General features: G+C 40.6%; 1 protein-coding gene across 2 annotated transcripts in view; it reads left to right on the forward strand.

The window, feature by feature from the left end:
• The window catches only part of LOC147103355 (lysosomal-associated transmembrane protein 4A-like), a 36,034-nt gene extending 26,119 nt beyond the window's left edge, over positions 1-9,915 (forward strand). The window contains exons 5-8 of one of the 2 annotated variants that reach the window (XM_085962855.1): positions 1,523-1,612; positions 6,899-6,997; positions 9,306-9,343; positions 9,687-9,776. In XM_085962855.1, coding sequence (XP_085818981.1) covers positions 1,523-1,612; positions 6,899-6,997; positions 9,306-9,343; position 9,687 — 228 coding nt within the window. In that variant the 3' untranslated portion in view covers positions 9,688-9,776. Of the gene's footprint in view, positions 1-1,522; positions 1,613-6,898; positions 6,998-9,305; positions 9,344-9,686 lie in introns of both variants that reach the window. The other variant, XM_085962854.1, reaches the window with a different exon arrangement.
• The last annotated feature ends 4,112 nt before the right edge of the window (positions 9,916-14,027 follow it).

The following is a 14,027-nucleotide window of genomic DNA, read 5'->3' on the forward strand; positions in this document are numbered from 1 at the left end:
TGGCTCCTCTTCCAACCCCCGCACCATTAACATCTGGAGTCCCCCAGGATCTATCTTTGGCCTCATCCTATTTATCATCTACATGCTGCCCCTTGGCAACACTCTGAAGACATGGAGAGTCCGGTTCCACATGCACTCTCCGATCTACCTCCCCACCACCGCTCTCGACCCTCCACTGCCTCTGTATTGTCAACCTGCTTGCCAATATCCAGTCTTGTACGAGCAGCAATTTCCTCCAATTAAACACAAAGATTGAATCCATTGTCTTTGGCCGTGCCACAAACTCCGTTTCCTTGCTACTGATTCCATCCCCCCTCTCTGGCCACTGTCATGGACTGAACCGGACTGTTTGAAACCTTGCTTTCCTATTTGACTTTGAGCTGAACCTCTAACCCCATAGCCTCTCCATCACAAAGACTGCCTACTTCCATCACCGTAACATCGCCCATCTCCACCCCACCTCAACCAATCTGCTGCTGAAACCCTCATCCATGCTTTTATTACCTCCACACGTGACATAAACTTGAGCTTATCCAAAACACTGCTACCCGTATCCTAACCCGCACTAAGTCCTGCTCCCCTATTACCCTTGTGTTTGCTGACCTACATCGGCTCCTGGTCCATCAACGCCTCGAATTTAAAACTCTCCTCGTGTTCCAATCGTTCCATGGCTTCGCCCCTCCCTATTTCTATAATATCTAGCCCTAGAATCCTCCAAGAGCTCTGTTTTTCCAACTTTCGCCTCTCGTGCATCCCCCCACTCCCTTTTCCCAACCATTGGTGGTGCCTTCAGCTGTCCAGGTCCCAAGCTCTGGAATCCCTAAACTTGTCTCCTTTCTCTCCTCCCTTAATATCCTTCTTAAAACCTACCTCTTTGACCAAACTTTTAGACATCCCTCCTAATATCTCCTTTGACTTGGTGTCAATTTTCATCTGTTGTGCTCCTGTGAAGCCCTTTGGGATGTTTTCCTACATTATAAATGCAAGTTGTTGAGATTTGATTTAAGGTATGTAATCTCTTTCTTTTCCCTTCAGAGAATTGTTTAAAATTGAGTTGGGGGTCCATCATTGCAACGCAATGCAGAGAATCTGATCTCCAGACATATGTTGTCATTCTCTGATATAGTTGGCGATATAATCTCTCTCAAATATAAAAGCTTACTAGTTTGCCTACAACTGTGGTGTTTTGTTGCCCCGATGGAGTGTGAAGTCCACAATGTCTGTTCTGATGACTTGGGAGGTGGTCCACTATTTGTTTGTTTAATCTCATCGGATCTTTACAGCCAGCATATAGAAAGTATCTTCATCCTATCAGTCTGGGCTTGATTTGAGCTCTGCTTTGAGATGCAATGCTAATAATTAACTACTGCACCACCCAGTCCCTTTTTAACATCTCTGAGGAAGAATGGTATGATGGACTTGTGCTCCCTATAGTGATAAGATTTTTGGAAAGTTCTTTTTATTACTGTTTTTCAGTTAATGTTACATGACTTTCTAAGTAAATAACATTTTTCCTGCCAAGTTTTATTTCCCAGAAAAAGACTCCATTAGAGGCACAGGCAAAGCAATGATAATGTACACAGTTATATTTATAACTGTTATGCTTTTGAAGGTAAGAAATACAGATGTTGTTGAATGCTAAATTTATGTTAGTGTCTTAAAATAAACAGCATAAACTGTGTCCTGTTGGTTGGCTGGAACTAATGATTTTAGGATGATCAGGATTATTGTTAGTTCACAAAACTGAATACTTAATCAAAAGTATGCATCTGGAGTAGACACTGAACCCACTGGATAGTGCTAATGTTAGGGTGACGTTGTGTAGATTCATAGAACTGACAGCACAGAAAGAGGCCATTTAGCTATTATCTGTACTAGTGGGTGCTCTTCCATCAGAATATGCACTATAATCTTATCTATCTGACCTTTCCCAGTATTTCCTATTCTCCAGTTCCAAATATTTATCCAAACAACTCTCTGCAAAATGTTCTGAGTTTCCCCCTTTGTTCTAGTGATGATCCTAAGTTTGTGACTCCTTGTGACTGATTTGCCAAAATGTGAACACAATCTTTCGCTACTTACCGACTCAAAACTTTATGAAAATGTCTCTGATTCCCTCCTTTTAACCTTCTGGGTGAGGGGAAGGGTTCATTCCTAGTACAGTATCATTCTAGTGAATCTTCATTGTAACCTTTTTGTGAGTAACATCTTTTCTATAATGGATACAACTCCCAACTGAAGCCTAACAAATGGCTTGTAGAAATTCAAAATCACTTCCTTGTTATTATATTCAGTATCTGCATGTGTAAAACCCAGTTTAATTTGCCTGTTTTATGCCCTTTTCTTCCTTTACACTCTCTTTAATATCTACACCCCTAGATCTCTGTTCCTTCACTCTTAAGAATCTTACTATTTAAGGTTTACATTCCTTAAAATGTACTACTTTACATTTTTCTGCCTACGTGTTCAAGTTCATGCACATTGCTGTTGTTAAACACACTGACACTATGCTGGAATGAGTGAAATAGTTTGCAGTTGCTGCCTTATGGCCAGATAAACTATTCATGCTTTAGTCTTGAAGGAAAGAAAAGTGCTTATCCAGAAAACTATATGTAAACACACAATATCACCAATTCAAGCCTGTTCTAAAGCTGAGATACAGGTCTTGTTGGAAGGAGGCATCCTTACAGCTGTACATCCACTGCCACCATATCAGTTATCCAGTGACCATTTTTGTCTGTACAAACAAATAATGCAGGATGTCGCCTATACTGGTTTGCCCATGTCTCTTATCTTCATAAATTCAGGTTAACGTTTCATAAATCAAAATAAATGCAGTATTACTGCCCAAAAGAAAGTTTTGGATGGCAGTGGTAGGATATAAGTGTCCTGAAATCCCTTGGACTGACTAGTGTTGATCTCCACTGCTTGACAAATGACATCTTTTGTGACTGTGGTAAACTATCCCTCCTCATCCTTCTCAACCTGTCTGCAGCCTTTGACACGGTTGACCACACCATCCTCCTCCAATGCTTCTCTGTTGTCCAGCTGGGTGGGACTGCCTGGTTCCATTCTTTTCTAGCCAGTCGTAGCCAGAGAATCACCTGCAATGGCTTCTCTTCCTGCTCCCGCACCATTACTTCTGGATTCCCCCAAGGATCTATCCTTGGCCTCCTCCTATTTCTCATCTACATGCTCACAACATCATCCCAAAACACAATGTCAAGTTCCACATGTACGAAGCTGGCACCCAGCTGTACCTCACCACCACCTCTCGACCCCTTCACTGTCTGATTTGTCACACTGCTTGTCCGATTAGATGAGCAGAAATGTCCTCCCAACCAAGCATTGGGAAGACTGAAGCCATTGCCTTCAGTCCCCACCACAAACTCATTCCCTAGCCACCGACTCCATCCCTCTGCCTGGTAGCTGTCTGAGGCTGGACCAGACTCTTTGCAATCCTGGCGTCATAGTTGACCCCGAGGTGAGCTTCTGACCACATACCCGCTGCATCACCAAGACTGCTTACATTCACCTCCGTAAAATCGCCCAACTCCACCCTGCCTCAGCTCATCTGCTGTTGAAACCCTCATTCATGCTTTTTGTTACCTCGAGACTTGACTATTCCACTGCTCTCGTGGCTGGCAATCTTCCACCCAACATAAACTTGAGCTCATCCGGTGCCCGTATCCTAACTTGCACCAAGTCCTCTTCACCCATTACCCCATGCTCACTGACCTCCCAGTCTGGCAATGCCCCAATTTTTAAAATTCTCATCCTTTTCCAATCCCTCCATGGCCTCACCCCTCCCTATCTCTGTAACCTCTTCCAGCCCTACAACCCTCCGCGATATCTGCGCTCCTCCACTTCTGGCCTCTTGCACATTCCCGATTTTCATCGCTCCACCATTGGTGGCCGTGCCTTCACCTGCCTAGGCCCTAAACTCTCCGGCTCTCTCTCTCCCTCCCTCCCTCTCAGGTTTTAAGGAACATCTTTAAAAAAAATCTCTTTAACCAAGCTTTTGGTCACCTGTCCTGATATATCCTTGTGTGGCTTGGTGTCAAATTTTGTTTGATAACACTCCTGTGAAGCACCTTGGGACGTTTTACTACGTTAAAGACGCTACAAAAATTGTTGTTGTTGACTCATGACTACTGCAAACGATCACTCTTTAAATTCTAGTTGTGCCATTCTTCAACTAGATGAAATTCGGCAAGTGCCCCTCCTTTTCCTGGTCTCTGAACTTGGGATAACATTTTGTTTTTATCCTTGCTAAATAAAATATATTTAACTTGCAAATGGCAAACTATTCTGTACCTGCAAGCCACTGAAGATGTGCTAGAGGGAGTAACCAATGGGCATTTACATTTGGTATGTGGTCTGTTTTAGCCAGTGCATAAGGAACATGACTGGTTCATCCCATATCATAAACCTAGGGATGTGTTGGACAGGATTTTAGACATGGATATAACGGCAAAATACAGAGCACAGGATATCAGCGGGCACAAAATACAATGTAATGTCCAATGATGAAGGGCAAATGTTTTAAAATCATAGCCACCTTGTCTTGAGCGGATTGCTTAGCAGCTTCAAGAAAATCCCAAGTGGTAATCCCAATATGTTGCCCAAGCAGAGAGTCTATTTCAAGTCATTCCAAATCAGGAAATACCTTCTGCATTCATAAATCTCCGGTGGAGCAAGCAGCAGGGGAAGTATACGAAGTCGCTGAATCCTCCTCACATTCACCTCCGTGCTCAATGTTTTGTTGTTCTGCACAGCTGTGGTATGATTTTGTATGCTTAAACTGATTTTTTTTTTTTGCATGGAAAATGGCCACTTTGGTAGCCTTGTTTTCATTCAGGAGAGTTATTGAAACAAAAAATGTTGATAACTTTTTTCCCTTCCCTCTTCTAATTTTCTCCCCTCCTAAAGGTAACGACATATATAAAATTAACTAACACTGACCACCATTTTTAATGGGAACCTCACTGCAACTTGTGATGAACTTGAGTTCATCCTGTGGAAGAGACTTGTTATTCTCGGAGGGAATGAAAGATCGAATTACCAATGTACAGGAAACTTTGTGATATCCGGCACTGACGGGACCGGCGTGTTGCCGATCTATCAAAACTGCCGGACATACAAAGTTAATGTTGAAGCATACGGAGGTTTTCATCTCCGTATCTGACAACAAACACTGTTGCTTAGCAACAGCTTCTAAAGAGGCAGCTGCAAGCGTCTCTAGCTGAAGCTGTTGCTATAGCTACAGACCTTGCAGTGCCTGACTGGGGGGAAAAAAAAGAACGAGAACTAAAAAAAACTTATAGAAAACGGCTCCTGATTTTTGCCATTAGATCGAGTATTCCGGACATACAACCTCCGGATAAACCAAAGTTTCCTGTATTCAATAAAACAGCATTATCATGCCATCACTAAGATTTCAGTCAAGCGTAATGGATATGTAAAAAAATTGTACTGTGAACTTGAATTGTAAATAGCACCTAGCGGTACAATTAAAGATTTGTATTTAACATTATGGTAAAGAACTAGTGATATAATTGGCAAATTAATTTCAATATAGAAAGGTGTGAGGTTCTCCATTTTGGTAGGAAGAATGAGGCCACCTGCTTAGATAATGAGTAAGTGGGGTAGAGGCAAAGGGATCTAGAAGTACAGATACACAAATCTCACAGTAGCGATGCAGGTTAGTAAGGTCAGGATAAAAGCAAACAAAGCACTGAGGATTCATTTCTAGAGAGATAGAATTGAAAGCAGAGAAGTTATGTTAAACTTGTACAGAACCTTGGTTAGACCACACTTGGAGCACTATGCACAGTTCTGCTTTCCACATTGTAAAAAGGATATAGGGGCAGTGGTGAAGGTGCAAAATAGATTGACAAGGATGATGCCAGAACTGAGAGGATATATCTATCTGGAAAGGCTGAACAGGCAATCTAAACTGTTGTACAATTAGAATGCATTAAATCTACCCAGTTGTAATTGGTGGCTAAATTATAGCCCAGCCACCGCATACAAGGTATTTTATCTCCTTTCCTGACTTGTGCCTTAAATGACTGGATTAAATAATGGCTACAAAACAGAAAAACGAGGATACAAGTTAAGCAAAGTTCTCGGAGTGGCGGAAAGTAGCAAGTGGTGTACAGCAGAGATCTGTGTCGGAACCACTGTTCTTTACCTTATGTAAATGATTTGGACTCCAGAATTGGAGGTATGGTGTCGCAATTTGCAGATGATCCTAAATTGGAACTGCACCAACATACAGGATGAACAGGCTGGGTCCCTTCTCTTGAAAAGAGAAGGCTGAGAGGTGACCTAATAGAGGTCTTTAAAATTCTGACAGGTTTTGATAGAGTAGATACAGAGAGAGTATTTCCACTTGTGGGGAAGAGCAAAACTAGAGACCATCAATATAAGATAGTCACCAAGAAATCAAATAGGGAATTCAGAAGGAACTTCTTACCTAGAGAGTGGTGAGCGTGTGGAATTCACTATCACAGGGAGTGGTTGAAGCGAACAGAATAGATGCATTTAAGGGGAGGGTAGATAAGCATGTGAGGGAGAAGGGAATAGACAGTTAGGCTGATAGATGAGGAAAGACGGGAGGAGGCTCGAGTGCAGCATAAACGCCAGTATGGACTGGTTGGGCTGAATGGCCTGTTTCTGTGCTGTATATCCTATGTAATAAACAGGCTTGCGGAGTGGGCTGATAAAATTTAATATAGTGAAATGTGAGGTGATTTATTTAGGTAGGAGGACTAAGGTCACTTATTCCTTAGAAGATAAGAAACCAAATGGGGTAGAGGAGCAAAGGGATCTGGGAATGCAAATACATAAATTGCTAAATTTGACGAAGTCATTTTCTAATCTTTGTCTGTAGAGTTTCTTCATCTACTCTTCATGGAATTGCTACAAGTTTATTAAGGAATTGGAACAGGAGCACAGCCTAGTGGACACGCTCCTTGATCTTCGTGCTCGGGTAAGGGCCTGCCATTCGTTAAGGTTATCGTGGCTTGATGATCAATGAGTAGGAAATAGATGAGTACATCAAATGTGCCGTCTTCCTTCATTGGGGTGCGATCAGTAGATGTACATCCTAAAACAAACTCTTTGAGCTCCCTCAAAGTATGTGCTCAGCACATTCCAATAATACTGCCATTGGGAGCTGAGCATATGGAAATTGTGGCTATGAACCTATGTCCATGGCACAGCACACTGGTGCTTTATATTTGAACTCCCACTGAATGCCTGAATAATTTTGAATATCTCTTTTAGCTTTGTAACCACAAGAATAGGATTTTTCACCCAGACTTGGTTGTAAATGACTTCTATCACTGTCTGTTTTTGTTATTTAGGACAAATGTGATCATGACTAATATATTGATATATTGTATGGATGTTTTGTGATGGTCTATAAATATTTTTTAATTAAAGGGGGTGAAATTGGGTGCCATTGCGCCTCCCATTAGCGCCCCAGGGCGACCGGGCACAGCGCTGAAATCGATTCCTGCCATATTCGGCGGGAGTTTTGTGACGGCGTTGCACCCCATTCTCTTTCGCCCGGAGATGGTGACGTAATCGCCATGTGTATCACCCCAGACCTGACATTGACTTCCACCCCCTGTAGCAACGCTAGTCGAAAACACCGACTACTGCAAGAGGCGTGCGTCGGGGGCGATGATTAAAGGCGAGGTGGCAGAGTTAAGTGGGGGGGGGGGGGGAAACTTACCTTTCCTGTTTTAGTTTTTTTCGCAGGTTCCAGCCCACGATCGATCAGCCCAGCACTCTGCTTGAGTGCCGGGCTGATCGCGCGGCTGCCTTGGTCCAGGTAGGTACTTTTTCTATTGCAGAGCCTGCAGCGATGGCCCTTCCCTTTTTAAGGGAGGGAAGAAGCCTTTGAACACGGCAGCGCTGCACAGCCCAGTGTGCAGCGCTGCTGAATTCTCCGCCCCCCCCTCCAACGTTGGCACCCTAAGAAGGAAGTGGAATGCTTGATTTAGCGCTCCACTTCCCTCTTGGGGCGCTAAAACTCAATTTCACGGTTGCCAGTGCTAAAGTTAGCACCCAGGCAATGTTAGTGCCCAAAAATGGTCGATACCGAATTTTTCCCCCAAAGTTCATTGTACATTTGTGCTAGACATTAAGCATTAGAAAAACAGTGTTGGTTAGTATGGGTTTACAAAGCCACAGTAATGTTCAGCATTACAAAAGCAAAATACTGCGGATGCTGGGAATCTGAAATAAAAACAGAAAATGCTGGAAATACTCAACAGGTCAGGCAGCATCTGTGGAGAGAAACCGAGTTAACGGTTCAGGTCGATGACCTAATGTTCAACAGGGCTGATATTTGCTTTGCACCTTGCTCGGTGTCTCAGCAGTGCGGTTTATATATTCTAAAATTTCAGGACTTTACATGTGCAAAGGGCAAACTAGGAGCAGAAGGGTGTAAAGCTAGTATAGCTTGTATAATCAAAACTATGTCCTGCCCTTGATTGATGGTATATTTGTTAGGCAGGTTATCCTTTTAGCATAAGTGTATGCCTAGAGATTGCAAATTTATATTATAGGGGGTAGGCTTATATCCCAGCTTTGTGAAATTGGTATGCATTTGTGGTATGACATTTATACCAATTTTGGACAAATTTACATAAGAAAATTAAAATGAATATATTCTCATCCTTTCTTCCCTGCCCCCCCCCCCCCCCAAAACACTTTCCTTCCCCAGGAAGCTAAAATGGTGGGATATGGTGCTCAGTTACTGGTCTCCTTCCTGGTATCTCACCCAACTGACCATCTGTCATGGGAATGTCTGAAGGCTATTCAAGCGTCCGGATCAATGTAACCAAATTTAATACATGTGCAATTTAAAATACGAGTTGCTGTGTTGCAATCGGCGAGAATCATGGCTGCACCCCCACCCCACCCTTAACAGTTTTATCACCCTGATGGTGTCCCAGCTAAGTTCAGCTAGCTCAGCATAACTAGTGAATCAATCTAGAATCTTCCTGATATGGCTTGATCATATACTGGATGGTGCATTTATCAGGCTTTCATTTGTAATAATCCTGAATTACAATACATGACTGCAGCATGGTATTGATTTCAAAAGGAAGCTTGAGATGATGTGTGAGAAACTTGGAGGGGAACAATAAGAGGTGGCAAAATGTGTACTTAATATAGATTTAACTTGTGCATGTTGGGCATTAGAGTAGAATTCCCTTGGACTAAGACATCAGCTTCCATCTTGAATATTTAAATTGTTTTTGTCTTTTGGGTTTTTCAAATAGGACGCATCTGCGCAGGAAAGTAAACCGAAAGATCAATAGTGAGTATAGTTTAGTATAGAGTTGTAAATTATCTAAATCATCAAGAGGAAAAAGTCAGCTGATGTATATGAATATGGGGCAGATATGCAATTGTTAGTATATTATCTACTGATTTGTGCCATTTGATCCATTTGCCTCATGGTCCTTTAATTCCAGTCCATACCATGAGTACTAATTCTACAATCATTCCTTCTGATACTTCCTCTGAGCTGAAGAGACGTTTTAACAACCATTTTGAAACTTCCACTGTTATGCACGTATCTGAATTGAAACACTTACCCATTTACTTGAACTGTATTCATTAATATCACTGTGTAATGAAGCACTTTATTTTGAATTCAGACCCAGCCACCAGCATATGAAGATATTATGAAGTTGCCATTATATGAGGAGGTTGTAAAGAAAGCACCAGAAGAACTGCCACACAAGGAGTCTCCACCATCCTACACACCAATGTAATTTACAGTGGCCTAATGTTCAGTACCTAGCAAATGTTTCGAAGCAACATTCTAGTTGCAATTTTTTTGGAAGTCCTGTGAATGGATTTTATAATTCTTACACTTGTGATTTTTGAGGGTTTTTTGTTTTGCTTGTGTAAAATGGAAATCATAATCACAAAGCCTGCAAAAATGAGGGCATCTCAAATTTTGATGGATATTGTCTGTAGTACATGTTAAATATCTAATACTGGTTCTGATAGCTATTGGAGATGATGCTTGTGTGTTTCAAGGGTTAAAATTAGCTAGCAGTTATGCTGAGTATTGGGTCATGATCATCCATTCCTGGACACCGCAGGTGTGTTCCAGTAAGGTTGATGGGCATTGTGTTGAACTATTAGATAATGGGCTAGCTTTTCTGAAATGAAAACTGAAAATGCTGGTAATACTCAGCAGGTATAGCATGGCTAGATTATCTACTCGCTGACTATGGAATCCATCCCAACATTGCTAGATTGATGAGTGTAACTTATTTGAAAACCCATCACCAGGTCTTCAGGAATGAATTTTAGGTAGATGATGACTGCACACTTCCAGTTTAGAATTTTTCTGGTTTTGTTAAACAGGAAAGTTTTGTTACATAAAACTACAGTGCCTCAAGTGCATTTACCAGCCTAAAAAATCCATCTCCCATCATGTTTTTCTTATCTGATAGTTGTATTTTAAGAGCTTCACTGACATTAAAGTGTACTTTTAACAGTCATCAGATGATGCACAACTCTGGAACTGCTTCCTAATGGCTTGGATGTTGCACACAAGCAGTGTCATTACAAACTAATTCAGCAATCCTTAAGGTTTTTAGCAATGGTTTTTCATGGACTAACCTACATTTTTGGAAAGCAATGAATATTAGATAAGCACACGAATCATAACTTCTAATATTATGGAGCAAACAGCTTTCATCTATTGTCCCCAGTATAGATGCCCTTCAGTCAGAAAGAATGCATAGGTTGATCAGACTTTCCTCACAGCATGGTTGTATATACCAGCAGAAGGTGATTCACTGTAGAAGATTCAAGCTTCAGTGGATTTCTGTCTTGTAGGAAACCAGCAATCCATATTCCAACTGAAATGCAACAGGACAGAACCCATTTATCAGGTTGTCAAGTCAGCTCCTTGTGTGGTTCATACTAAACAGATTCTAATTACCTAGCTGAAGGTAAGCCATGCTTAACAGTATTATTCCTTAGTGTCAGTGGAAAAGCTCATATGTTTGAACCAGACTGAAATTAAGATTGGCTACCAAATATTTACACTCTTGCAAGCCATAGATCAGCAAGGTAAAATGGGGCTGTCTTCTAGATTGTCTAAATGTTGGCCCAGAATAATTTATTTTTATGTAAATTGGGGGTGTGGGAGAGGGGAGCAAAGACCTTCTCCACCATTTCTAATGAAATCATAAACCTGTTCTTTATACATCTTTGATTTTTGCCATGGATAAGAATCAGCAGAAATTCTTCCCTCAAGATTGATTTGGTCAAATCCATACATATAATGAGGTTTCTTAAATAACCAGTTGTTCTGTCATTTCCATTTGAAAAGATTATTTATGAAAACTTTACAAACCTGTTCAATGAGTATCACATTTTTGACCATTGTGTGTTTATGGTTTTTACATTGAGGCATGGGATAGCTAAGAGGTTTTGGTATTCTCAGTTCCTGTTTATTACTGATCCAGCATTTTCTGTTTCTACAATACTGCATATTTACACTGCTTGTAAGTGAAGTAGTTGAGTCCATTATAAAATTTCCCATTTATCTGTGGTATAGACCATTTTGAAAAGAGGGTTAGCTTCAATACAGCTGTTTGCATTGCTTAAAATCTGTAGCTTGTTAGAATAAGATATGAAGCAATGAAATGGCAAGACTGCTAACATAATTTAAGTGTTTAAATTTGAGCAGTAAAAGTGCAACAAATAGAATGTAATCTTTGCTTGCTTGTATTTTTGAAGGTTTACAGAACATTTTGAAATCTGTGGTACTTTGTTATGGCAAAACTGTAGCAAATGCAGCTGTCCTCACAATTCTGTGCAATCAGTAATGTATGATTTTTAAAGCTGGTTCTGCTTCTGTAAAATGAGATTATTTCCATAAATAAATTATACAAACAGCAAAGAGTTGTTGAAAAATCTAAATTGTTGAAAACTTGTAGCTCATATCCAATGTAAGGCTCCCGTACACCATTTGTCCAATTATATTTCTCCATGTTAGCCTATAGTGTATGGTGCTTTTATCAGCGACATCTTGTATGATCTGATAAACCATTTAGTCTCTGTTGCAAGTCTATAAACTCAAGAAAATGCATGAGTTAGTAGCAGTGTGAGAGTGCTTCCACCTACAACTTTTAAATGACTTCCAGGCACCGTAGCTTGGATTTTCTGCTTTGGGGGCAATCGGCAATCCGGCTGCAAATTGCACCCAAAATTCCACTAGTTTTGAGGTGCTTTTTCCCTCTAGTTTCCACAAACTCATTTGCATATTGGCAAACATTAAATTTCCCGTGAAACAATACAATTGGGCAATGTTTTCGAACATTTTTTTAATGTTTGCTTTAAAAAATGTTCCTTGTTATATTTGAGTGGTGCAGGTTGATTAATACAGCTGAAAATAGGTTTATCTCCCAAAATAAGCATTTTAAAATCAGTGTCTAGTCCACCTCCTGTGATTAAGCTGAAAATGACTAAAGGAACTATACAGAATCATTTGCTACTTGTATTGGTGTACAGTAGTCTGTTTCTTAGTAAATGAAATATATATTCAAAAGCTTTTAAAACTTGCCTATTAATGTTCTTGCACCAAAAAAATGAATTTAAAAGCCTCCTTGAAGGCCTGCAAACGGGTTCAATTAGCAGAAGCTTGCAATGATTAATTCGAACTGGGGGCGTTGCCAGTTTTGTGGGCATGGCTGGTTTCTAGCGCATTATTTTTTAAACTAGAAAAAAAAAACCTGCATTTATATAGTGCCTTTCACAACCACCGGTGTCTCAAATCTCTCTGCAGCCAATACCATACTTTTTGAAGTGTCGTCACTGTTGTAATGTAGGATGCACAGCAGACTCCCAGAAACAGCAATGTGATAATGACCAGATAATCTGTTTTTAGTGCAAACTAGCACAAAAGATCGTGGAAACTACATTTTTGAGGTGAACATAATTTGTGCTTAAAATTCTGCAATCTTTTGCATTGTTTTGGCTGATTTCAGACGAATATTGCTTGAAAAAACAACGCAACCTAGTGGTAACTCCTGCCCAGTGTCTCTGGGTTTTCGCCTTTAAGAGCTATTTTTTAATATGTAGAAAAAACTACCAGCATACATAGTGTGTCATATACAAGCATAAGCTCCAGAAGACCAAGAGATGCACCTAATGTCCTCCTCATGATCAGTGAACTGGAATGATATTGGCACAAGTCTGAAGTAAAACAGATGTCCCAGTGTTTAGTCAAAAGTAGTTTGTGAGGTCTTTTTATAAAGAGAAAACGTACAACTTCAAAGAAAAGGGAGAAATTTGAGCATTTTTAAAGCAGTAGAACAGTTGGATCAGTTGTCAGGAATGACCACGTCAAACTGGTGCCGAGTGTCTCTCCTATGCCAGTTTCTGCTCCTTCTCAGTACATTCCAATGAACTACCAGGGTTTTGTGGGATGGAAAATAGGGTCTAGCAGCTGAACAGTGTTAACAAAAATGTATACAAAATTATTTTCAGCACCTTCCTGACTGGACCCAGTGGAATTTCCAGTAGTGTCAAGTGAGTGAGTACAGCAGGTGGCATATAACAGAAGGTCAATTAAAGGACCTGACCATGGAGCCAGGGAATCTCCATAGAGCATCCTAAAGTCGGTGCAATTAGTTTAATTATTGTAGTGCCTCTTCTGGGTTTTTTAAGTGTTTATTTTCTCAACTTTACAGCCTCTTTCCCCATTTACTAAATATTTTTGTCTATAATTATTACTTAAGTCAGGGCACCGATCAGCAGGAGACCCTTTATAGGCTGCTTCTCAGTCTTCAAAGATAACTAACGCAACAATTTCTGATATTTTTTCTTCAGAAAGTAAAACTTCTCACCATCGTATCATTTACTCTGCCTGATGAACTCTTGTGTGTATTCAGAACTGACCGAGAAATGGGCTTGTTTTTCTAACTTTTACAAATATGTCAGTTGGCAGTGAGTAATTTAGCTTTGAAATT

This window comes from Somniosus microcephalus, chromosome 20 (genome assembly GCF_052327205.1).
Source record: "Somniosus microcephalus isolate GS21.2 chromosome 20, FLI_Smic_1.0, whole genome shotgun sequence".
Taxonomy (NCBI): Eukaryota; Metazoa; Chordata; class Chondrichthyes; order Squaliformes; family Somniosidae; genus Somniosus; species Somniosus microcephalus.